Source organism: Leptodactylus fuscus, chromosome 1 (genome assembly GCF_031893055.1).
Source record: "Leptodactylus fuscus isolate aLepFus1 chromosome 1, aLepFus1.hap2, whole genome shotgun sequence".
NCBI lineage: Eukaryota > Metazoa > Chordata > Amphibia > Anura > Leptodactylidae > Leptodactylus > Leptodactylus fuscus.
This window is the reverse complement of record NC_134265.1, coordinates 150494853-150522325: the sequence shown is the minus strand read 5'-3', so window position 1 is coordinate 150522325 and position 27473 is coordinate 150494853. Positions and strand designations below refer to the sequence as shown.

The following is a 27473-nucleotide window of genomic DNA, read 5'->3' as shown; positions in this document are numbered from 1 at the left end:
TCTTGAATACACTCATTTTCACTAATTCCAGACTATTGGGATTTCTGAACTACTAAGTGCTGAATTATGGAATGGAACTGTGTTTGCCTAAGAGTAGGGCATTGCTATCTTGATCCTTTTGATATTGTTTTTTAAGCATAACCAAATGTACACATATCCATGCAGAACAGTTTATGGATACACTTCTATGTAGAGAAAGATCAATGCATGTGATACATCCATGGACTGTAGTTTATCTGCATGCCTGTGTAAACAACCAGTGGTTCCCAAGATCCCAGCTTGAAGACAGAATGTAAATGAGAAAGTTAAAGTACTGAATCAAATGACAGCTAGTTTTTGATCCCAGAAAAGCCTTTCGCTGTCACAATGCTACGAAGTCACGTTTGAGCACATGCTGCTGCAGATATATATGGGTGGAAGCACGTCTTGTTTCTTATTGTTCAGGTGTATTGAAAGCGCTCAGTCATCATTGCTCCAGCAGCAGCAGCTTATAGAAACACTAGGTAATGCTGCAGGAGATTACATGCAGAATGCTGGATCTGATGAGCTCAAATATAAGATAGGCTGTGCAGTATAATATTTGGGATTAGAATCCTAATCTCTTTAGGGAAAGTGTGCAGTATCAGCAGAACAGTCCTACAGCTCTACGCAGAAAACTCTGCTATGTCTTTCTAACACTAAAAACAAGTTTTTGTGCATCCCACCTTAAATCTAATAGTCAGATGTGATGGTAAACTTGACAAAGGCCAGTTTACTCATGGGAGTAAATGCTGATGGTGGGATTTTTTTTTTCTTTTTTTGTTACAACATTTGCTTATCTGACTATGGTGCTCGACTAGTGGCTAGATCACTAGATGTTTTACTAGATCCTATATAGATTTCAGAAACTACGCGGTGCAATTGTTAAAAATGAAAAGATTGTCGTGCTTTACATTATAGTATATGGTTCACTGTGGTGTAGTCATATTGACAAAAACGTTATAAATTTCCTTCAGGGAGCATTGTAAGGCTTAAGCTTAGTCAGGCGTGATGTGTTCTTCCCTCTGCTACCTGTCTCCCTTGAGTGGTGGATTGCTTTTTATTCTGCTTTTGGCATGAAAGATTAACATGCAATGGAGGCCCCTGTACAATCTGACCATATCCCTCCTGGCAGTACATGTGGGTTTGTTTTCTCAGCGGCTGTTTCCTGCCTAGTGATAGAAACTAAGTATGATCCAAAAGATTCACAAGATACAATATCATTTTCTGATGTCTAAAATAGCGCTGTAGCATTTAGTGTAGATATTACAATACAATTCTAGATGACTAAAGCTGAACGTATGGTAGTCATAAAACAGCTATTTGTAATAAGTCAGACATGTTATTTCTATAGAGAGAGCAAGATAAATGCAATGAAGCAGGATACTATTCTGATATCACATACATACAAGCATATACAGTATGTTCACAAGATAGATACCTTATAGCTGAGGTTTTCTAATCTGGTTGAACCAGTAGATATCTCATCAATAATTGGACATCTTCCTATTATGACTGGTTCTATTTTTTTTTCTCTGGTGATCAGCCATTATCACAATGGCAAACTGCTGCTGGTCAGATGGAGGAAATGTAGCATTACATGGCAGCCATTCGAACAAATGGACATCAATGTAATGCATGGATGGGTCAGAACCGCCTAAGTGAGACCATCTCATGGGGGGAACAAGGGCTGACTTTATGAGACAACTCTTTTTTTTTCTCTTGGGAAAAAACAAAAAAATTAGAAATATCATCTATTAGAGAGCTAATTCTGTGGACCCCTCCTCTATGATTCAGACCCTCTAACAAAAAAGTCTGCACACTACGACCATTTGTATAATGCATGGATGCACATTTATATGAATGGCCACCATGAAGTACTACAGTTCCTCAGTAGCTGCCATTGCAGAGATAATGAGCATTTTCTCCTTGTAAAATCAGATTATTTTCTTGAGTTGCGGGAGGAGGACATATATCACCAACAAGCCATAAGTGTAGTCTAGTGAAAATATTGGGCCAGATTTATGAAGACTTGGCATTTCATATGCCAATCTTTATAAAGGCTGCGACTGGCGCGGGGCACAACTGATTTATGAAAAGTTTCCGGCGTCTTCATAAATAGTTCACACTTCTGTTGAGACCTACACCAGTTATGAACTGGCAGTGGTTTCCATTATAAATCATGGAAATTAACTATAAAATTTGCCCGTCTGAGGTGCCAGCAATCCAACGCAAGCCCATGTGGGGAGCAACGCACAGGGGTTGTGGCACATGTTTAGAGATTGAACAGTCCCTGCGCCAAATATGCGCCAAAATACCCTTCCTCTACATCAGGCAACTGGCATAGATTGAGTGATACATTTCCTCCATAGTATTTATAAGCATGGGCCTTTTTGGAAGGAAAAGAATCAGCCTTGATAACAGCAAATCGATTCCAACCTTTGAGAACTCCACCTTAAAATTGTGCAACCCAAACATTTCTTCTAATTGTGGACAACTGTGATACACATTGGGGATAAAACTATGGTTGGGTGTAAAAACACTCTTAAGGGAATTGATGACAATGTGGTTTAGAAAAAGTGAAAAATCTTGCAATCCTACACGATTAGACATGCATTGTGAAGGAAATGTTAGAGACTGTGACACTCATTAACACTGCAAAGGAAACTTGGTACAGAGAGTGTTAGTTACAGTAATTTAAGATGTTTCGAGGAAAGCAATAGCTTCTTTTCACCTTGTGTATACAATTAATAACAGGAGTTTTCAGTTACACATCCCTCCAATTGTCCTGCTTTGACACAAAGGATAAATGGCTCTCAGGCAAGAACACAATCACTATGTTCAAGTATCCTTGTACGGGTGCAATTCAGAAACAAAGTATAGTAAGCCGTTGCGAGGCAGGATTGTATAATACTTCATTACGTTCCTCATATTCAAATAATCCCTCTTGATTATAAACATCACGCCGGATAAGTAGACTGGAGATGAATTGGACATTGAGTGTATTAGGTGAAACACTCTTTGTTTAAGCCCATTCTTATTTCAATTACTGTTATTATAACAAACAAGTAAATGATAATGTAAACCGTTTAATGATATAAACATCAGCCCGAAAAGCAACGTATTAACATAAAAACTACAAACCAAGTTGCATTAAAATGTTTATTCTAACTGCAGAGGGATTAGAGAAATGTTTGTGCCGGGTCTCAGAGCTTGCAAATATTGGATATTGCTATTAAATTATGTATTTGAGGAGAAGCTTAAATCTAAGATCTGTTGTTCTACTTATGCATTCTGAATGCTACATTTTGCTTCTTTTTAATCATCTAAATCTGATGCTTTAGTCATTGACCAAGGATAGAAAAGGCTAAATAAAAATGTGCCATGTCAGCTGAGCTGTCTCTTCTCTGTTTTTCAGCACAAATTGAAGTGATACCATGCAAAATTTGTGGAGATAAATCTTCAGGAATCCACTATGGTGTCATCACTTGTGAAGGTTGCAAGGTAAGAATAAGACAAGATGTGAAGGCAGAATGTATTTATTAGGTTTTGTCTTATTGTGGACTATATATATTTTGCATACATTAATACATTATATACATACATTTTATATATATATACATATTTTATAAAACATGATATATGATATATATGTGTGTGTATATAATATATATATATATATATATATATATATATATATATATATATATAATGATACACACACATCTATCTGTTTATCTATGCTATAGTGACCTGCTGTGATTTAACTATTGAAAGGAATTTGTGCAGTATTTCTTTGCTTTCCAACTTTTAGTCATATGCATGTTTCCATTTTATGTTAATAAATACAATCTAATACATTGGTATTCCAGTAATCACTTTCTACTATGTATTATGTTATTCTACAAGCCAAAGCCTCATGTAGAACTTTGGTAAAATGGCAATAAAAAGAGATTATTTTATGTTTTAATCACTTGAAGTGCCCCTTTGGTTTATAGTAAAAAATGCTCAATAAACACACAGTGCCCTCTTTGTTTCTTTTCTCAACAGAGATTGCATCTCCCCCATGTAGCTTGCATCGGCCTGTGCAGTTAGACAGTATAGATGAAAACCACGGCACACACTTATTGTGAAAGCTGAAGTCACATGTGGTTTATTAAGAAACATATTAGTTGTCAAAGTACATATACATATCCATCCGAAATGCAGTTATAGAGAAATTCTGTATAGCAGATCATTTATAACACGAGGCTTCGGTTGATTATCGGACATGATCTGTGAAGGAATGAAATGCCAAGAGTGAGACGTGATATTATATAATAAACACATTGACAGCTATGGAGGATTGATATGTTATAAATGAATACAGTATACAGCATGGGGTAACCTAACCAAGATACAAACAACTGAAAATACACTATATTACAGAACATATAAGGAGAAGAAAGTGTGGGGTGATGAAAGGAGGGTAAATAAAAACAAAGACATAAGGTCCCGAATTATATGTAACAGAAAAGAGAGAGCGGCCAAGACCCCTATATTGGATAAGGAGTGGAGAAACAAACCTGTAATGACTTCAGTAGAATTTTTTGCTAGATGGTGTGAGTAAATCAGTGTTGCGATATCTGAAATATTGTATGCCAGACTGACCAGCGGAAGTGCTAGTATCACTATAGTGATATAGTGTCACTATTCTTGTACTAGTCTTGTACTGCTTATGTGGGACATGCTCAGTAGAAGCCAGAAGGCCGGACTGGTGCTGATAGCAAAGTCCTGACATTCCTACATTCAACATAGTCCTTCTTTCTGTCTAGGTCTCTCCCCCCTTACTTTTGCTATACTGTGCCACTCTTCTACACCATGGCCAGCTATTTTACACAGCACTGCCAGCTCCATACCCCTGCGCATGTCCTACAGCCTTTGGCAAACCATAGGACGTGGACTATAGATAGCTATATACCCAAGGCAGGTTAGCAACCCCTGTTTAATACTGTATATCCAAATGACACTCATTAAGTTGACTGATGTATTGATGTGCTGTGTTGCTGTTGACAACACAATGTGTTAATTGCTGTTCTCTTTGCAAGTGCAGGCGGAAGGCACAGCTGTAGTTTCCCCTTGATGTTATACCACAGGAGTTATTTGGCACATCCTGGGGTATGGTCTTCCCGTGGATGCTGCACTATCCTTACGTTATGCAGAGCAAGGAACTACTTGTGAAGTGTTGTGAAATAATGTGTGATATGCAAATTTGACTCTGTAAAGTAAAGTTTTGGTCCCAAGTCTGGTGGTTCTTTCTGACATGACTATACTACACCACCTGATGTGCACAGAGAGATCTCAGTTTGGTGTTGGCATTCTACACCATGTGCTCGGACTGCTAGTACCTTTTCTATTCACTTTCTATGCCAGCATGTAACAAGAGGAGATCACTAGCCATAAGTGTCAATGTCCAAAAATCACCTCCTTTCATTATTTTATACCATACTGAGCATATTTCAAAGCATATTATGGTTCTGGAAAACCTTTAGGGTTCTCAGACAGCAGCAATGCTAGATTTGGGGAAGAAGGAGTGCATTTGTATGGTGTTAAACAGGGTTACATCTTCCATGAAATGACCTTAAAGAATAAATGGGGGTGGCATTTATTTATTTTTAAATCACAGTAGGTAGTGTCTGATAATTTGCACACCTGTCCAGGCCAGCTTGTTGGGGGTGGGGCAAAAATAAAGAGTCATATACTTTGTGTTGAGCCAGAACAAGGGGGTCAGATACTGTGGGGTTGGCCAGAAACCAAAAAAGGGGTCAGATACTGTGTGGTGGGCCAGAAAAAGGGGATCATTTACTTGAGGCTGGCAGACAAAGGGGGTCATATACAGTGATACAGTGTGGTAGTCCAAAAAAAGCATGTCATGTACCATGTGGTGGGTCCGAAAAAGGGCTTCAAATACTGTGTGGTGGGCTAGAAACAGAAAACAGGATGAAATTCAGTCAAGTGAGCTAGAACAAGTGGTTCATATACTTGGGGGGTGGCAGAAAAAGGGGGTCATATACTGTGTGGTGGGCCAAAAAAAGTGTGTCATATACTGTGTGGTTGGCTAGAAAAGGGAGTCATATACTGTGTGGAGGGTCAAAAAAGTGGTTTTATACTGTGTGGGGGCCAAATAAGGGGAATTTTTGATCTGTAAATGGGGGGGGGGGGCTTATCATGCAATCAAAAATTGCCAGGATGCATGTTTTGTTTTTGGGGGGGGCGCTTTTCTATGGTTCACATCAGGCAGCAGAGAGGCTAGGTTCATCTGTGGTGTTAAAGGAGCTGTTTAAGCTTGTCATATTTTTCAATGACCTATCCACAGGATGGGAGCAGAGCTCCTGGATTTTGTCAGGCTCCTGTGGCTGGCCAGTATGGTGCTAGAGGCTGATCAGTGGCAGGCGCTAGAGGCCAATCAGTGACAGAGCCCAGACAACACCTTTAAGTTTCAAATGGAAGGGGGTGCCAACTGCCCCCGGTGCCTAGCTACACTTTGGATTCTTACATCCATCAGATAACCTCACAACTAGTGGATAGAGACCAAGTGAGGTTATCATATGTTACTGGCCTCTACCAATTCAAGATCTTTGTCATGATAGAACAGTGGTTGCTGCTATTTGGCCACTTGTGGCTGTTGAAATGATATTGGTTGAAGCTTGGTACAGAATTACTATGTGGTTGAAAGTGTATAACCTACTAGGCTAGAACAACAGAGGCTTGCTATCATTATCACTAATAAACAAGAGGATGTAATCATTTTATTTGCCAAGATTTTATATTACCGTGTAATTCTGTAAAATTGTGCTTGTGTTAATGAGCTTAGAGATAGCAGAGATGTCTTTCCTTCTTACCACATTCAATAGGAGCAGGTTAACAAAATGTAGGTCAGTCCAGCTGCTCCACCTATCAGATTCTGTAAACTTTGTATGCTTGTTACATAAGCCCTGTAAAAATGAGACCAAAATTAAGCCAAACCTGACATTAGATTGCTCTTAAGACAGCACTGCAGTTATGCAAGAGATGTACCATTGTTTATCGGGTATGTTAGAACTGTATAATTTACATGAGAACCATGGCTTATAGAATAGAGACAGTTTCTTCTATTTGTTATTTGGTAAACTTCAGCATTTGAGTATGTGATGTATAACAAGGGTGCACTCCTAGCTAAGGCTACAATAAAATTAGGTTTTACTCATCATTTACCATCATTTTGTCTAACCAGAATAGTAACAAAAAAAGTTTAATAGATTAATCATATTTAGTGTAATTGGATAAACACATGTACCTTAAAGGCTTTCTAGCTCATGGACCAATATTAGGTAAGGGGTTAAAATAAAAAAATAAAAAACTTCTGTCTAAATCCAGAATCCAAACAAAAAAATATTAAATAATTCCCGATATGATTTTATAAGGCATAAATGATAACTTAGAAAATCTGTGTATTCTTCTCTAGAGCAATAGCCATGATTTTTTCCCCTCTCTCCTAATGTTCATGCACGTGAGTCAGGAAATGTAGCAGGAAAGAGCTGGGTTTCGGCTACCCACGTTTTGGGAAATATAACTTGAGAGATATGCCTATCAGAGTCCTAGGAATACAGGGTAACATATCAGTAATAAGGAGTGCTGAAGCAAAATCTACCTATATAATTCCTTCTCTGTGTTTCTAAATTATGACAAAGCTAGCTATTTTAGCTTTCCTGGATGTGGTAAAGCTGAGTGACTTTCACAGAATGAATGATAACAATATCTCTCCCTGGTGTAATTCATGCCCTGGAGCTGCACTGTCTCCATGATAGTCAATGACACTCCATTACATTGATTAGCTTTTGTCCCATTAATGATGAACTACGCCCTTATAAACTATGTTCAAATCTGCTTTAAATCCTCTGGAGAACATTCTGTAGAGTCGATCTTAATTGACTAGAAAAATAGAGAGTGGTGTATAAGACAGGTGACAGGTCATCTATGCACAAGCACTGGCCAGTCTTTTCTAAGGACATTTTGTTATAGTGCAGTAATTTAAGGGAAAGCAACAAATCATCACCAGATTGCTGGTAATCTTAGGAATATGAAAGACACCTACAGTAGAGAAGTGGCCATGAATGGATATTCACTTCTTCAGCTGTATATTAGAAGGGATGGAAAGAGCTGCATATGCACAGTTTGTTCTCCACAGCAACCATGGCACCAGGCTGGGGATCGACAGATCTTTTTCTGGAAACAGATGCAGGGCCCACAAATGGAAACCACATACACTCACCGGCCACTTTATTAGGTACACCATGCTAGTAACGGGTTGGACCCCCTTTTGCCTTCAGAACTGCCTCAATTCTTCGTGGCATAGATTCAACAAGGTGCTGGAAGCATTCCTTAGAGATTTTGGTCCATATTGACATGATGGCATCACACAGTTGCCGCAGATTTGTTGGCTGCACATCCATGATGCGAATCTCCCGTTCCACCACATCCCAAAGATGCTCTATTGGATTGAGATCTGGTGACTGTGGAGGCCATTGGAGTACAGTGAACTCATTGTCATGTTCAAGAAACCAGTCTGAGATGATTCCAGCTTTATGACATGGCGCATTATCCTGCTGAAAGTAGCCATCAGATGTTGGGTACATTGTGGTCATAAAGGGATGGACATGGTCAGCAACAATACTCAGGTAGGCTTTGGCGTTGCAACGATGCTCAATTGGTACCAAGGGGCCCAAAGAGTGCCAAGAAAATATTCCCCACACCATGACACCACCACCACCAGCCTGAACCGTTGATACAAGGCAGGATGGATCCATGCTTTCATGTTGTTGACGCCAAATTCTGACCCTACCATCCGAATGTCGCAGCAGAAATCGAGACTCATCAGACCAGGCAACGTTTTTCCAATCTTCAATTGTCCAATTTCGATGAGCTTGTGCAAATTGTAGCCTCAGTTTCCTGTTCTTAGCTGAAAGGAGTGGCACCCGGTGTGGTCTTCTGCTGCTGTAGCCCATCTGCCTCAAAGTTCGACGTACTGTGCGTTCAGAGATGCTCTTCTGGCTACCTTGGTTGTAACGGGTGACTATTTGAGTCACTGTTGCCTTTCTATCAGCTCGAACCCGTCTGGCCATTCTCCTCTGACCTCTGGCATCAACAACGCATTTCCGCCCACAGAACTGCCGCTCACTGGATGTTTTTTCTTTTTTGGACCATTCTCTGTAAACCCTAGAGATGGTTGTGCGTGAAAATCCCAGTAGATCAGCAGTTTCTGAAATACTCAGACCAGCCCTTCTGGCACCAACAACCATGCCACGTTCAAAGGCACTCAAATCACCTTTCTTCCCCATACTGATGCTCGGTTTGAACTGCAGGAGATTGTCTTGACCATGTCTACATGCCTAAATGCACTGAGTTGCCGCCATGTGATTGGCTGATTAGAAATTAAGTGTTAACAAGCAGTTGGACAGGTGTACCTAATAAAGTGGCCGGTGAGTGTATATCAATAATTTAAGTAAAATGTCTGAGACGAGAATGACCCTTTAAGATAAGGGCCCTTGCTTAATTTAGCTCAGTGGTACTAGAACAAAATAATAATAACATCTAGTTTGGAGATTTTACCGTCACCTTTATTGAATGGATGTAATGATGATTAAAGGGGTTGCCTGTGAATTTCAGAACTCAGGGAGAAGTCTGGGGAAGGTGAAACATAAAAAAAAAAAAAATTATACTCACCTGTCCTGCTGTTCCAGAGTCCACCGCCTTTGTCTTGTCCAGCTCTTGCACCATAAATCCTGCACCAATCATGATCACTCGGCAGCCACAGGAAAGGAACTGGTGAGATATGTAAGTAACATGTCAGACACCGAAGCGCTGGGAACAGGTGAGTATGATTTTTTTTTTTATGTTTCACCTTCCTCAGCCTTTTCCTGGAGTTCTGAAATTCGTGGACAACCCCTTTAACTTTTTCTTTACATACATTCCTTTCTTCAGAATTTAAGTTCTACCTGTAACTACCAGCTGTTAAACTATGGGAAAAAAGGATCATTCTGAAAATGCATCTGTTTTCTCAAGTTAGGAAAATGCCAATGAATCCTGTTTAAGAAAGTGGTTATTTTGCTATCAAATTATAATGTAAAATTTGATTTTGTAAGATTAAAGATCTTGAAAGATTAAAGGCAGATGGTTATATGATAACAGGGCGGGAAGCGTTTTAGGAAAATTATCTTTTGGTGAGATTAAAGTGCAGATAAGTACATGAATTATATTAAAAATTAACAGAAAGTTAGGCTGACAAGAGGAATGGATAACTGGTCTGGTATAATAAAAGTGTGACAATTTTGTTGAACTTCGGATATAAAGTGATGTGTCTATTGTAAGGACACTAAATTCTATATCATCACCCTTTCATGTGCATTTGTATACAATCTATTGTTCCTTTTAAGCAGCCAATTTCTGTCAGGGGAAAATAAAGTAGTAAATTGCAGTAAAGAAGTTAAGAAAAGTTTAATTCCGAGTCTCTAAGTCTGGTTCCAAGGTCACACTACTACTGATTTACAAATACTACATGCATGACGTCCCAGTTATGTCTGTTATGTACGATGAAAGCTAATACTGGCAATAGACAAACAATAACTGTCATTCAAATGTTCATAGTAATTTCACCAGATTATGATGCTTGATCTATAGTTCAAAGGTCAGGATAAATGCATGCCAATAGTCATACTCCTACAGACTGGCGTGATAGATTTTGGCTTAAAAAAGCCAAAATCTATCACGCCAGTCTGTAGGAGTATGACTATTGGCATGCATTTATCCTGACCTTTGAACTATAGATCAAGCATCATAATCTGGTGAAATTACTATGAATTCCTCTATACAGTATATCCCTTGTTACAGAAATAGAGGGATTAATGGAAAAGTCTGTCTGACACCTGTTATTCCTCTTATATTTGTTAGGGGAAACAAAGCTTGAGATAGGTTGAAGGCCAATCTGTTATAATCCTTATTTGCCCCAACTGAAAACATGTTATGGTCAGTCCCCACAGATATTAATCCAGTGGAAATAGCTACAATTTTGCAACAACAACAACAACATATGGCCTTTATCATTGTTTTCTAAAGTATGTGTTGCAACTTTCTGGGGGAATAGCGAGCCAGGTTGAGAAATTTCTTCTTCACACTGCAGGAATGCAAACTGTCAAAACTAAATGCCAGTATTTATGATGTCACAGTCATATGACCAGTCACATGTAAGGGAAGAGCTTATAATATGGTAGAATCTGTATAGAGCTGAATGTAGGGGACAAAAACAGGGATAGCAGTGCTAAGTTTGGGAGAAGGGTGGAAGTTGCAGAGCTGAGTATGTGGGGGGAAAAGTGAAAGTGCCAGAGCTCAGTGGAGGGAGGTGGAGATAGCAGAGCTATGGGTGTGGGTAGGATATGAAAGCAACAATGAGTGTATAAATGAAGCATGGAGAGAGTATGCTGTGTGCAGGTAGCAGAGCTATTTGAGGTTGAGAACATGGAGGTTGCAGAGCTGTGTGTGTAACAAGCATGTCTGAAGGAAGAATAAGCAGAGACTCCAGCGCAGATGTGAACCTAGCCTTAGCATCCAGATGTCTAGTTATTCTTTCGCTTTCAGGAGATTCAATATAAAGTTCTAAAACAAGGTTCCAGAAATATTATTTCAAGTATTTAATAATATGGATAGTCACTTTGCAATCCTAACTTGTATATCTATATTTTTTAATTTGTGTATTTATCAGCATTATTTCCTATATTAGTTTATCAATTCATTAGTCTTATCACTATTTTACAAAATCTAGGACAGTTTTGTGTTCACTTGGTATAGGCTGACGGAGAACTGTTTTAACAGTTCCTTCCTCTGTGTGTTCTCTGTTTGCTCTTTTTGCATCACTACCTAATTGCCTAAATCATGTAATAATAGTGTGTTAGAAAACATAGCCTTATTTACCCTTCACAAAGCTATGTGCTGTAGGCTGCTCCAGCAGAGCCATGCTAGCATCACAATAAAAGTCAATGACACACTTTTCAGAAGTAAACTCCTTTTAATGACGGCAACATAAAGTATTAAAGCTAACAAGCAAAGCCATGTAATTGGAAGAGAGGGAAAACAAGTAGTACCACTTAAACTGATGGCGTATTAAGAAGCAATCTGTAAAATGGCTTTAGAAGCAAACTAGAAAAAGCTAGAGGAAATCTAAAACCGTTATAACTGTTCTAAACAGGAGGATTTTACATATCACCATGTGGACATAGAATGTACTGTAATGGCATAATGGCAAGTGAATGTTCTCCTCCAATTGACAGACTTATAATAGGTTGAATACACATACTGGGAAGAAGCTGCTGTGATATATCACAGTTTGTCTACTGGTTTATTGGGTGAGCCACCAGGTTGTACTTAGTTTTTTTTACTGTACTAGGTCATGGTTAATGAGGCTACCATTCTGAATGTATACCTAGCTACAGTAGGTAAAACAGACCTTAAAGCAGAAACAAGTTGGATGTATAAACTTTGTTTAGAAGTACTGTACTTTGAAAAACTGTCAGTCGATGGATCCATTGGCTTTCTTTGGCTGTCTTTCATCCATAGTATACTACTTATATCTCATGCAACCAATCCTCTGTGATATTGAACACATACAAAGAAGTAAGACTACACTAGACAACATTGATGCAGTTATTAAATTAAATGAGCATGAGTTTAGTAGGGAAAATCTGTTTCACCTATAAAACTGTGTAGCCATTTGTAGTGGTCATATAGTTATGCAGGTGACAGCTGTTTCCCCACAAAATCATGCAGCCACTTAACACTCAATTTATAAAGGGCTTTGGTTATAAGTGTTGACACCCCTGAACTTTTTCCAGAATGTAAAGTACTTCTCCCAGAAAATTATTTTGTTATAAACGTGTTTATTTCATTTGTCTGTATTGGAACAAAACAAAACTGAGGAAAAAAAGGAAAATTGGACATAATTTGACACAAAACTCCAAACATGGGCCAGACACAATTGTTGGCACCTTTTGAAAATTGTGGGTAAATAACTTTGTTTCAAGCATGTAATGCTCATTCAAACTCACTTGTGGCAAGTAACAGGTGTGGGCAATATAAAAATCAGATGAAAAGGAGAGAAGTTGACTCAGTCTTTGTATGATGTGTCTGCGTGTGTCACACTAAGGATGGAGAACAGAAAGAGGAGAAGAGAACTGTCTGAGGACTTGAGAACCAAAATTGGGGAAAAATATAAAGGTTATAAGTTCATCTCCAGAGGTCTTGATGTTCCTTTGACCACAGCATGCAACGTAATCAAAAAGTTTACAACCCATGGCACTTTAGCTAATTTCTCTGGATGTGAACGGTAGAGAAAAATTGATGAAAGGTTGCAATGCAGGATCGTCCAGATGGTGGATAAGCAGCCCCAATCAAGTTCCAAAGAAATTCAAGCTATCCTACAGGCTCAGGCTACATCAGTGTCAGTGCGAACTATCTGTCGACATATGAATGAAATGAAATGCTACGGCAGGAGACCCAGGAGAACCCCAGTGCTGACACAGAGGCTTTAAAAAGCTAGACTGCTGTTTGCAAAAATATACATGAGTAAGCCTAAATCCTTCTGGGAACACATCTTGTGGACAGATGAGACCAAGATAGAGCTTTTTGGTAAAGCACATCATTCTACTGTTTACCGAAAATGGAATGAGGGCTACAAAGAAAATAACATAGTACCAATAGTCAAATACGATGGAGGTTCAAAGATGCTTTGGGGTTGTGCTGTTGCCTCTGGCACTGGATGCCGTGACTGTGTGCAAATTTGAGGATTATCGAAGGATTTTACTTCGCAGTGTAGGGCCCAGTGTCAGAAAGCTTGGTTTGCATCCTAGGACATGGGTCCATAGGCTCCCAGCAGGACAATGACCTCAAACATACATCAAAAACCACCCAGAAATGGATGAAAACAAAGCACTGTAGAGTTCTGAAGTGGTCAACAATGTGTCTGGATCTAAATCCCATCGAACATCTGTGGAGAGATCTTAAAATTGCAGTTGGGTCTCTCATCTTCAAAGATAAGAATGGTAGAATAGTTTGCAAAAGAAGAGCGGTCCAAAATTTCAGTTGAGAGGTGTAAGAAGCTTGTTCATGGTTATAGGAAGTGATTGATTTAAGTTATTTTTATAAAGGTGTTTCCAAACAATGATCCTCCTCCATAAGCAACCTCTAAATCTGAGTTCGGTCTCCCATCTTTTGAAGTCTGTATGCATCACATTCTATATAGTTACATAGTTACTATGATTGAAAAGAAGTCTTATGTCCATCATGCTCAACTAAGTGATGGGAAAGGACATGACTGAAGTGATAAGTGAAAAACATATAAGAAATTAAGTATTTTATAGATTTCTGTAAGCATCAATGCTATTTTGCTGTAATAAGGCATCTAAGCAATATTTGATGCTGTCTATAGATTCACAGTCCTTACAGTGAAGAAGCCTTATTGCCTCTGGAGATGAGACCTTTTTTTCTCATTTCAATTACCCTGACCCGTAAGACCAGCCCTTCTGACAAAATAGAGATATATCGGCACCGACAATTAATGCACGTTGCGTTTTACAGTACCTTCAAAGTAGATGAGATTCTGGATAATCCCATGCACACATTTCAGAAAAAATATGCAGCGGAAAATCACAGCGTCAATTATACCTGCAGAAATGCTGGCGTTTTTCATATATAGTTATAAAAGGGTGAAAAACGTGATGACATTCTCCCGCGGTCTTTTCTGCAGCCTCTCTATACATGGCGAAAGCTCGCTGCATAATACAACCAGCACCCACCGTTAACAGCTTGCGATTGGTGCCGACATCTATGCTTAGAATATAGATATACTTATATTCCTTGAAGATTTACTGTATTGTACATTGACCTATGGTAAATGTGATTTAGAGAACTTTGCTATCCTTTATGTATTTTTAGGCATGTTCAATTGCTGATGCATCCAGTAAAGGTGCAATATACATTCACTGAATATCTTACTAAGAAATTTGCAAAACCCGATTAAAAATATACCTGCGAATCTAACACATCCAAAGCAAATTAATTATTTTTGTGTATATTTTATCACTAGCAGAAATGTGTATGTTTATAGTAACAAACTTAAGATGTTGTAAAGTTTCCTGGAACATAATGGGGAAGATTTATTAAGACTGGAGTTTCATACGCCGATCTTAATGAAGACCCTGACTAGTGCAGGGCCACAATGTGGTCATTGAGGAGCAGAACTGGCATACAGAGATTGAGAAATTCCCTCCAATTAGACTAATGTGAGTGATGACCATTGCTGTACATGGCTACAGAATATGTTGGTGCTGTATAAGGAACATGATATATATTAATAAACTGTATGCACTTAAGTACATTTCAGTAGTATTTGGCAGAAACTCTATCATAAAAGCCATAAAAGATTTGTGGATTCCACTCATGTTGAGAATGAAAATAATAAAATATCTTCAACTGATGTAGTCCATTATAGGCTGTGCATCCAAAGATCCTCCTCTACCTAAATTATGCAAAATTACTGTCAATTCCCTATAGGCTATTCTCATTATTATAATATTCGAATCTACAAATCCATCAAAATATACAGTATAGGGGAACATTCACATGTGTTTGGCCAAATTTTTTACAGATACCTCATAGGGCTCTTGTAGAAATGCATAATATTGTGACTCTTTCTGCAGGGGTGTAACGCTAGGTTCACACCTGCATTCAGGTTTCCATCCATGGGGTCTGCTTGGGGACCCCACAAATGGAATATTAATCCGCTTAAAAAAGCAGTTGCCTGCATAAACCTGCAGACCCCGTAGCCTATAATGGTGTCTACTGGGTTTCCACCCGGTTTCCGCATGAAAATGCAGAGAAAACTCTCCGCATTTTTTAAGTGGAATGATGGATGAAATACCTGAACGGGCAACCAGCACTGGTGTCAACCCAGTTATGGGGGGCAACAAGAGCATTCTCTCCTAGTGCTGAATGCCTGAGGAACACAAGCAAGTGGCTTTCCCTTGGTCAAAATATTTAAACACAGGGCTATGACGGCAATCTTATCCTTTGCTCCAGATTCAAGGAAGTCTAGTTCCAGCTCTGTTTTATGCCTCTGTTTTTAGATACCATATGTATTCTTCTAGTAACCCAAGGGAACCTATAAAGCAGTACATGGAAGCTGTACTTCTTTTACTAGGGAGTAATACAGTCTGTATGGACTGTTTTACAGGCCCAACAATATATAGTTCTGCCATAAGCATAAACCCTAACACTAGCAAACTGGTACTATTATTCTACAATCAGTGTTACATGTGCTCTATACCTTACTAGGTTACACGCTTTTTCAGAATATCAGATGAACAGAAAGCAGAAGATCTTAAGGGCTAGTTCACACGGGGCAAGAGGAGGCAGATTTTGGTGCGGAATCCACCTCAAAATCCACCCACTCACAGTAGCGGTCTATGTAGACCGCTAACGATTTTTTTTTTTCCATGAGCGGGAAAAAGAAGCGAGCTGCCCATTCTTGAGGCGGACGCTGCAGCGCGGCCATGTCAAGACAATCCCACTGGACTAGGCCCATTCATTTGGGAAGCCGCAATTGTCAGAAGCAGCGACAGTCACAGCTAGCCGCAGCAGGCGCATTTTGGTCCTGATTCTGACACGCTGGCCGTGTCAAAATCAGGAACAAAACACGCGGTCACTAGCACCGTGTGAACTAGCCCTAAAGGGGTTGTCCAGGCATTTAATTATAAAATAAAATATTTTTTGACTGCAATTGGAAAATCATAGAAATAAATATGAACCAATCCCCTTCAGATTCTTCTCTGACACTTGCCAAGTCCCCTGTAGTTTTGCCAAGTTCTTGGCCCCTGACGACATGGAAATGTGACTGCTGAGGCAAACACTATATGTTGGCTGAGTGCTCAAGTTTTCATATCAACAGGGGCCAGGATATTTAGAGACCTGTAAGGGACAGGAAGCATCATATTGGGAGCATGGGGGTGCTTTATTATTTATTCTGTTATTTTAATGTATTCGGAGCATTCAGAAATAAATTTAAGTGCCCAGATGAGCATTTTAAAAAAAAATGTAAGTAGCCAGGCATCGACTTTAAGAAAACCTTTGCCTTTTGTGCAAAGCTATGCCCCATCTACAGTCACAAATAAACAGTATATTTTACAGTAGGTCACTTAAAGGGCTAGACACAGATTCCACTGTTCTCTGTGTAACAGCTGGGTTACTGCAGCTCAGCTCTCATCATTTGCATGAAACTGAGCTGCAGTAACTCAGCACGGCCACTACACACAGACTCCATGTATACTGTACTATGCAGCTTCTGAGGACAACTGATTGGTACCAGTTCCACGTGTCAGCCACCCACCGGATATTGATGAGCTCTCCTAAGGATCAATATTATTTGCTCTGCAATATTATTTGCAGTATCAGGAACTGCAAATATATGGCCCAAGTATTTCTATGCATCTTTGTCTTAGTGCATTCACTTGATAAGTTTTAGCCTGTGCTTCGTTTTATCTGCCTGCATTACACAGAGCTTAGATTGAGGCTATATGACATCCTATTAGGAATTGTGTAAACCAAATGTTATCCAGCAAGACAGCAAATTATATACAAATCAATAGCCTCAAAATTCAGTTTTCCTTTAATGCTGAGGCAGTCTTTCATTACGGTACTTTTAATTAACATGAATAACAAGCTTATGCTTTATTATATCGTACCGTTTCAGGGATTCTTCAGAAGGAGTCAACAAAACAATGCCTCTTACTCATGCCCAAGGCAGAGGAACTGTTTAATTGACAGAACAAATAGAAATCGCTGCCAACACTGTAGACTGCAAAAGTGTCTTGCCCTGGGAATGTCTAGAGATGGTAAGTCAACTTCCTTTTTAAAATTGTATGCTTTTGAAACTCTCATCTAATGCAGTAGAGATGCAATAGGAGCACGGAAAGAGCAATATTTCTTGTATGAAGTACAGAATTGGAATTATGATGTCTGAGAAGGTCAAAGAACCTCTCTGTGCAGGTTGGATTAGAAAAAAGTAGCTGAGAATTTGAAAGTCTTAAGTCTTACTGTCAGCTTTGTTCAAGCAAATCATTTTCCATAACTGAAAGTTTTAACCCATAAAAGTACATCGTGCAAATATAGTACAGGGGGTAGCTAGCTACATCCCACCACAATAGCCTGGATTAGTTTAGTCATGGTCACTTACATCACAATAAAATGTAGTGGCGCCTAAATGGTTTTACAAAGGCCTTAGACAAGGTTTTAATGCAGATAGTGCTTTTAGTATTGATAAGTAGTAAAAACAAAAAATTGCATCAGAAAAAAATAAGAAAAGAAATTTTATATATTAAGAAATAATGATATTGAATAATGCAAATTGCCCAGATGACTTCCAGACTGCAGTTGTGCAAAAAGTGAAAAAAGAAAACACACCATGGCCTAGAATTACTAATAGGTAGGGAGAGTTCACACTACCGTTGTAAATGTTCGTTACTGTCTTTCATCATAAGATGACAGCAACGGACATTAAACTGTCACAGAGTATGGTCACAGACTGATTCTGTGTCCGTTCCCAATGACACTGATGTAAACATGTTTGCTTACTTTTGTAACTTACACTTGTAAAATAAAGTTGTACATGTAGCTCTCTGTGACAGTTTAAAGAGGACCTTTCACCACTTTTAGGCACATGCAGTGTTATATACTGCTGGAAAGCTGACAGTGCGCTGAATTCAGCGCACTGTCGGCTTTCCCGATCTGTGCCCGGTGTAAAGAGCTTACGGTGCCGGTACCGTAGTGCTCTATGGTCAGAATTGCGTTTCTGACCATTAGCCAGAGACGTCCTTCTGCCTCGCGGCGCCTATCGCGCTGTACTGTGGAGCCGGGAGGAACTCCCCCCTCCTGCTCCTGATAATGCTCGTCTATGGACGAGCTGTGCGAGCAGAGGGAGGGGGCGTTCCTCTCGGCTCCACAGCACAGCGCGATTGGCGCCGCGAGGCAGAAGGACGTCTCTGGCTAATGGTCAGAAACGCCCTTCTGACCATAGAGCACTACGGTACCGGCACCGTAAGCTCTTTACACCGGGCACAGATCGGGAAAGCCGACAGTGCGCTGAATTCAGCGCACTGTCAGCTTTACAGCAGTATATAACACTGCATGTGCCCAAAAGTGGTGAAAGGTCCTCTTTAATGTCCATTGCAGTCTTCCTATAACAGAACTTATAGTGGTAGTGTGAACTCCCCCTTATACAGTATAAAGTTAGACAGTCTGAAAATGTGCCAGTGGATAATTATGCTGGATAATAAATCTGGTGCGTCTTTAGACTATCTAGTCTAAGTTTATTCCACCTTTAAGTTAGTTTACTTTGATGCAGTTTGTTTATTGATGCAAATTTATTTAGCGTGACATATCGTGTGCCAGTCTCAATCAATGGGCAAATTAACTGGTGACTGATTTGTCTAATGCTGGCATCAATATTTTGAGTCTGAGCTCCTTACAAACAGAGGATTTTGAGTGTATTGGGAAAAAAAAAAAAAACTAATTGCTTTGTATATTTGATTTATTATTCGTAACATGCGACACCAAAGAAGGACAATTATTGAACATGACTAGACAAGTTTGACATATTCTTTTTCCACAAAATGTTCTTACTATTTTAACAAAGGAAAAAGAGCGCTTACCTAATGTAAGCATTGTTTACAGTGTCTATATTATATAGTAATTCAAGCATTGTAACAACTGTATAAAGCCATTGAAAAAAATGAAAACCCTATGCAAATGTGTTCTTTAACTGAAAGCAGTTGATCAATTGTTCCAGACAGACCCTAAGGAGCATTCGATAAAGGACTGTTACCATTGTCATGTCTGGTCTATTGATTACATCAGATACCAGCTAGAATTTGGCAGCTAAACAATGAATGAGTTTAACAAGCTCTTTAAAGCAATGCACTCTCTTCTGGTCTTTGTTGTGTTGAAACATCCCTGTCCAGGCCAAAGAATTAGCAGAACAATTAGTCTCTTCACTACAGACATCACTGTCTCTGAATTTTTCATGGCCGAAGCTTTCAGAACAATTTGTACAAACATGAAAACAGTGGGGTACTCAATGTAAGCAAAATAGGCATTTTATATTGTTCATAAAATTGCTCTTGTTAATAGCTCAAACAACTGTGTATTGTTACCAGCTATGTTATAAAAAAAAAATTGCTTTCACAATAATATGTTCAGCCTATTATATGTTTTTGTATTGCTTCCTGTTGGACCACTGTGCAAGCTATGTTGTTTATCTGAAATTATTTAGCAAAGTATTATCCAGTTATTGAAATGACAGTACAGGGTGAAATAAAGTAGCATTTAAAGAGGACCTGATGTCTTGCTTGATCCTTAGTTTACAACTACACTGGGTGTTTGTTTCTCTGGCCCATTGGAGGACCAGAACACCAGAATGGACAAATGGATTGCAAAATCATCAGACACGAACAGAGCCCAAGGGACCACATTGACTATAATGGGGTTCATCGGACATCTACTGGTTGTCTATTCTTTTTAATGGAAATCGCTGGACAACAAAGTCAGGCTTGTAGGATTTTTTCATCCACCGATTTATGATGAATCGGTGCCAGAGTCACACCCAGAGTAGATGTGAGCCTAGACTGACTGGTCGGTTTTAGAAAAAAAACTGTAACACCTGTGAAATAACATTTCAAGAGCTTAGCTGCTTAGAATTCTGTGGTGTGCAGTTTCTCTATTACTGCCCCTCAGTCTGACACTGTCAGTGTATAGGGACTAGTGAGGGGCAAACCTTGCTAGATTTGTTTCCCAAAAGTTCAGCCAGGATTATTCATTTGGAACCAGACTTGTCTGGTCTGAACTGAAAGTGCTATGAATATACTTTGGGGTCTCGATGTTTCTGAGCTTCACCATGGCATCCAGCTTTTTCGATAGATGATCATAATGTTTCTCTCGGTCTCCCTGACTTCACCTGTCCCAGGCCACCACTGAGACCTATTATTGGGCGTCAGAAGTCACATTGGTGCTTCAACATCTCCCTGCCCTCCAATTATTATATTCTGGGGCATGAAGAGACCCCAGAGTATAATAATGATTCATGAATGGGAAAACCCCAAACATTACAGACTTGGCCAAACCTGAAATTTTTGTAAAATTTTAACAAACCAAAAATTATTATTATTATTATTTTTTTTTTTTTTTGATCCATTCATTTATCTCTGATACAGGCACACTTTCAAATACTGTAGTAAAAAAGTGACAAATTGAAAAGAGTTGAAACGATGCTTGGGAGACAACTGATCTGCTGTTTGCAGAGGAAGAAGATATGCACTGCAAAGGAACTGAGTTGTGGGAAACTGCCTAGCTCACTGTGTTATATTATTTCCAAAATTCCAATTTGCTTCTATGAGAGTTGTGGTAATTTTTGCATTGGTCAATGTAATAGGTCATAATTCAACGTCATTTGCTTACATTAGTGAATGAGTTGCAGGGCAACACTGTGTTCTTTCTTCGCACGACAGTAGCCATAGCTTAAGTCGCCTAAGCTGTCCATTTGCTCAATATAATGCTGTATATTAAGTGAAAGGGTTGTGGATTGCAACTGCTTCTGTATGGTATAATGGAAAATGGCATAAAGGAAATGTTAATTTGACTGCATTTTTTCATATTATGACATCTCCTTTGTTTTTATTTTTTCTAGCTGTAAAATTTGGGCGAATGTCAAAAAAACAGCGAGATAGTCTGTATGCTGAAGTCCAGAAACACCAGCAACGTTTACAAGAACAGAGACAGCAGCAAAGTGGGGAGGCAGAGGCCTTAGCTAGGGTATATAGCAGTAATATCAGCAATGGTCTAAGCAATCTCAACAATGAGACAGGAGGCACTTACTCTAATGGACATGTCATTGACCTGCCCAAATCTGAGGCTTACTACAGTATGGATTCTGCACAACCCTCCCCGGACCAGTCAGGCATAGACATAACTGGAATGAAACAAATAAAGCAAGAACCTATTTATGACCTTACATCCGTACCAAACTTATTTATGTATAGCTCTTTCAACAATGGACAGATCACACCTGGAATAAGCATGAGTGAAATAGGTAAGTTCATTTATCTGATGCTTAATCGTTGCTTGAAAGCTTTTCTACTGTCGAATATGACATTCAAGATACATAAAAACACAAAGATTGGTTTAGTAACCCCTTAATGACCATGGTGTTTTGGGCCATAGTGACAAGCCTTTTGATTTGTTTTTCTGTCCTGGTTTACCAATAGCCATAACTTTTATTTTTCCATCAAAGGGGCTCTGTCATTGGGAAAAGTCACTTTTAGCTAAGCACATTTTTGCATAGCCTTTAGAAAGGCTATTCCACACGTACCTTTTGTATGTAACTTGCGTCAGTATTTTTTTAATGAGCCCGTTTTTATTCATATGCTAATTAGCTGCCACTGTGCACCCTGGAAGTGTCTGTGAGCACAGTCTGCTATTCTCTATGCGTGTGAGAGCAGCGAAATGAGTCATCAGCATAGCTGATGCTGTCACACACATAGAGAATAGAGGGTGAACAGAGACACTTTCGGAGTGCACGGAGAAGGCTAATTAGCATATGAATAAAAACAGACTTATTCAAAAACTACTGAGGCGATTTACATACAAAAGGTAAGTGTGGAATAGACTTTCTAAAGGCTGTGCAAGTATGTGCTTAGCTAAAAATGACTTTTCCCAATGATAGAGCCCCTTTAATGTGGTTGCATATTTTTGGGGGCCAAGTTGTAGTATCTAGTGGAAGTATTTTTGTTTTTTTAAAACATTAAACCATTAAAACATTTATAAATTTGGTTTCATCATATTCATACAGACCTGCACAATAAATGTAACAGGCAATTTTAGAAGGATGCCAGAAAAAAAAAATCTTGTAAGAAAATGGTTAACAGCATTTTTTCTCAATTCCACCTTATTCTAATTTTTCCATCTTCCTAGCACATCATATGGTATATTGATTGATTTTATTGGAAGTTCAAGAAATCAAATCCTCATGTGGCTATGTTAATAAAAAAAATGTTATGGCTTTTGAAAATGGCCTGAACCTAAAGGGGTTAACAGACGTAATAAAATTGGATGTCATTGGATTCTAATGGACACCCATTTAAATAGGGCTAAGCGGCAGAGTTTTTTTTTTTTTTACTTTTTTTTTTGTTAAGCACAATGTCAATGTTTTTTAACATTGAAACCTATGCAAAATGGATGCAAATAGTGCCCTTCTGTTGGCATCCATTTGCATTTGTTCTTAACAGATCTGTCCAGCAGATCCACAAAATGGATTGACAAAACATACTGTAAATGAAGCTGTGTGTGCATCCGATTTCCCAGCCTAAGAGTGTGCAAGGAGAGGGACTTCTAGTAATATAGTTGTCTATGCTGTTCCTGTCTCCTACACACACGCACATGGACACACGGATGAGTCATGTGAATTTAGTCTGTCACTGACCATTCAATGCTGCCAGTGTCAGACTTCAAAAGGGAACAACCTATTGAAAATTGGATTAATTGGATTAACTAATTAAGTATGGGGCAGAAGAGGCAGATATGCAAGTGGTGAAGAATAGGTGAAAGAACACAAAGAGGAGGAAGAGAGGCGAGAAGGGGAGAGAGAGAGAAGAGTGGTAGAAAGGAGAAAGACAAGAATGACAAGCGTGTGGAGTCCAACAAGTGTGACTAGATCTTCAGGTAGCAGGGATGTGTCTTCATCTTACAACTCATGAGTTTCTCAATTCTCACAATTTGATTAAATTTAGCCTCAGAAACTTGGACCAGAGGAGTAATAGCTTGTAGCCAATACTGTGGTATTATCGACTTAGTGTCTGCTAGCATGTGTGAGATCAGCAAGTCCTGTGAGGGATTGTAGGTGAGGGATGGAAGTAAAAAGAAGACTGTGGATGGTGTCATAGTGAAGGCAGTCTTGGTAACTTTTCTTATGAGATCTTGTATATGGGAGCAGAATGGAGTGACAGCAGGGCAGTCCACCAGAAGTGTAAATAGGTACCTACTTGATTATGACATCTCAAGCAGTTGTTGTCCTTAGTAAGTCAGTTGTATGACATCCAATCGAGGGTCAAATTCGACTTTTTGTTTTTAGTCATTTCTTTGTATGTTAAGATGACCAACAAATGGCATTTCAGGTGTGTTGTGTAGCTTTGTTTTTTATGGCATTCATTATGTTGGATAGATAATGCATTAAGGGGGTGTTCACACTACTTTTGCTAATGTCCGTTGCTGTCTTCCATCATAGGTTGACAACAACGGACATTAAACTGTCACACACAATGTCCAACAGTACAAAACTACCACACAATTGATTAATAAAACATAATAAATTTTATTAATACCTACTAAAACAGTAGAATCACATGACATATATGAGAGACAATTACATAATACAATTCTATTGCTATAAGCAAGTGGGGGTAGACAAAACTACATAGTACCAACTAGCCAGTAGTAGGTAGAAAACAGATGGCCAATAACAGTTACATGAAGTAGGAATGGTCCTGGATAAGAACAACAATATATAATAATGTATGGTGCAAGATGCACCTAACCATAAACAGCAGTGTGACAAAGCCAGGAACCCAGTATCTCTCCTAGGTGGTATAACAATACAGTGTTGCCATCTTACCTACCAACAAGAAAGGAAACGCCCGACGCGCGTTTCACCTGCACATAGGCAGGCTTCGTCAGGGGACTGTCACACAGAATGGTCAGACAGATTCTGTGTCCGTTCCCATTGCCACTAATGCAAACAACATGAAGGTATTATGACTTTATCTTCCATTACAAAGTAAACAAACATGACAGAAAATAACATTGGACATTAGTAACAGTGGTGTGAGCTCCCCCTTATTGTTTAGTATGAGTTGCTGTGAACACGGCAATACAAAACATGTAATTTTTTTATTTATTTACATAATAAAAATGTGGACATGTTTATAACTAGATTTTTTAAGTGTTTGAAGTGTTTTTATTCTTTCAACACTTTAAAACTTTTTAGACTAAGGTTCCACGTGCAGAGCCACAGCCAAAAAGCGTTGTGGGAAAAACTGAGGTGGAGACGCATCACAAGTGTTTTTCAAATCAAAGCATTTCTGCTGGGGATTATTTTCTGTAGTGTGTAGAAGGGATTAGCCAAAAGCCCATCCACTTTTCAGTTAATGTAAAATGTCACATTTTTGATGCGGCGTTTATGCTGCCACCAAATTGCGGCATTTAATATCATTTAAGTCCATGATACTGAAGTCTGCTGATGAGAATGAGAGATCTTCAACCCCAATTGTATATAGTTGTGGCAACAGTTTTGATCTATGCTTTTTTCTTATTCTGTGTAGCCCCTTGCTGATCCTTTGTTCGTTCAATCCTATTTTGTGTCATATTGTGTCAAATCTAGGAAATACAATATTTTTCAGCTAATAAGAAACGTTTGACTATAACACGCTCCCCAAGTATAAGCAAGACAAAACTAGGAAAAAAAAATCATATTAATCTAATCTTTCCTGATGGACACATGGAGTAGAGGGGTCAATGTGATTAACTGGTACACTAGGGAAGATAAATGAGGTTATTAGCTATCAGTTAAGTCGCACTTACAGAAAGCCCCATTAGTGGCCTCCACATGGTATAATGTCCTGTTTGTGCCGCCATACAATATAATATGTTATGTGTACGTATACCATTATAGTCTACCTAATTTATTAAAAAGTAGAGTTTTCACAAATGAAGTGCAATTTTTTTTATTGAGTTTTTGGATTCCAATACCCAAGGATGCTTTTAAATACTATAGTTCTCTTGTATTCAGTGCCATTGGCTGAGAAACAGCTGTCATGCTTTAAAAGTTACGCTCATCTAATCCTCGGTTCACATATATCAGTGTTCCTGTACAGTATACTCATGAATGGAGTCTGGTGGGGTAGACAGAGTGTCTGCCAGCAGGACAGAATTTGATTCTGATCCCCCCACCTTTTTCAAAACCTTTCCATGAGATCCAAGAGGTATAAATGAAGCCTCATTGAACAGGCCTTCTGCGGCAAACCAGTGTACGGTGAAATCTCTGCTCTTTCATCCTAATCAATAAACATGAGATAACGGATAACTTGTTGAATGTCTATGCATTGTTAAGAACAGAACAGGTTGGCTCCGCTGCAGAAAATGTGCCAGAGCAAGAACTCAGTCACAAGGGCATGTTGTAGCACACCATTTAATGTATATTTTCTGATGTATGTCATATTATTTTCTACTAAAAATGCTAATGTGTTAATGTGTCTAGACAATGGGTAAAACAATACAACGTTCTCTCTAGAAGAGTATCACATTTTCTCTGAGTAACAGATACTGTTAATAGGTTCATTGATGTTATGTAAAATGCTGTTAATGATAGTAAGTGACACCTAGTGCCGAGCTACAGTACACTATGTCATTATCATCTATGCTGTGTTTCACACAATGACACTTTGTTTTAGTAGACTCTTTTATATAAGTTTATTACATTACAACTCATACTTGAATTCTATGCATTTGCCCAATATCCATATTACTGTTATAACAAAAAGACCTACTGTTGGCACAAAAGGTATATCAATATGTTGTACTGTAGCTGTGGAAGTGGAAGAAAAATGATTTGTAGGTTACGACACCATATGTATAAAATATCATTCTGGTACAAAATGTCTCAGTATGATAATGGAGATATTTAGGGAGATTTACTAATTCTCTTCTAATATATAGATAGTGTAAATACAGACTAGACGAGCCTAAAATTGTGCCATATTTAGTATGGTAGCTGATGCTCTATGATAACTTTAGTGCATTTTTGGACTGTACAGACCGAATTACTTTGCACCAGAATTTTGTGGCTAAATTTTGGTGCACATTATCACAAATCCTCCCACATTTTCATGTAGCATTTATTATCCATATACTACTGGGACTCGCATTGGAGCTCCTGGGAAGTGCAATTTTTACTGCAGGGTTATTATTTTTTGATTATGGCCTGCGGCGTTTGTTATCCATATAGCACTGGGACTCGCCATTGGAGCTCCCGGGATGTGCAGTTTGTACTGCAGGTTTATTATTCTTTGGTTAGAGCCTGCATTATTTATTATTGATTCCATCTAGAGAGGGAAGTTACCCCATCTTTATATCAGCTCCTGATGAACATAGATATGCTTTAAATAGTGTGAAATGCGTAGAGCTTTGGTTGACCGTGGCGTTATCTGAGTGCAGTCAACAAATTATTATTATTTAGGAGAAGTCACTATATGTTAGTTCTCGTACTCGGGAGTATTTAGTATTAAGTGCACATTATA

The 27473-nt window shown here is 38.8% G+C and overlaps 1 protein-coding gene across 3 annotated transcripts in view; it reads left to right on the top strand.

The window, feature by feature from the left end:
* The window catches only part of RORB (RAR related orphan receptor B), a 173029-nt gene that overhangs the window by 114375 nt on the left and 31181 nt on the right, over window positions 1-27473 (top strand). For all 3 annotated transcript variants that reach the window (XM_075279051.1, XM_075279055.1, XM_075279061.1), the window contains exons 2-4: window positions 3437-3522; window positions 17828-17969; window positions 21815-22216. In XM_075279051.1, coding sequence (XP_075135152.1) covers window positions 3437-3522; window positions 17828-17969; window positions 21815-22216 — 630 coding nt within the window. The remainder of the gene's footprint in view (window positions 1-3436; window positions 3523-17827; window positions 17970-21814; window positions 22217-27473) is intronic.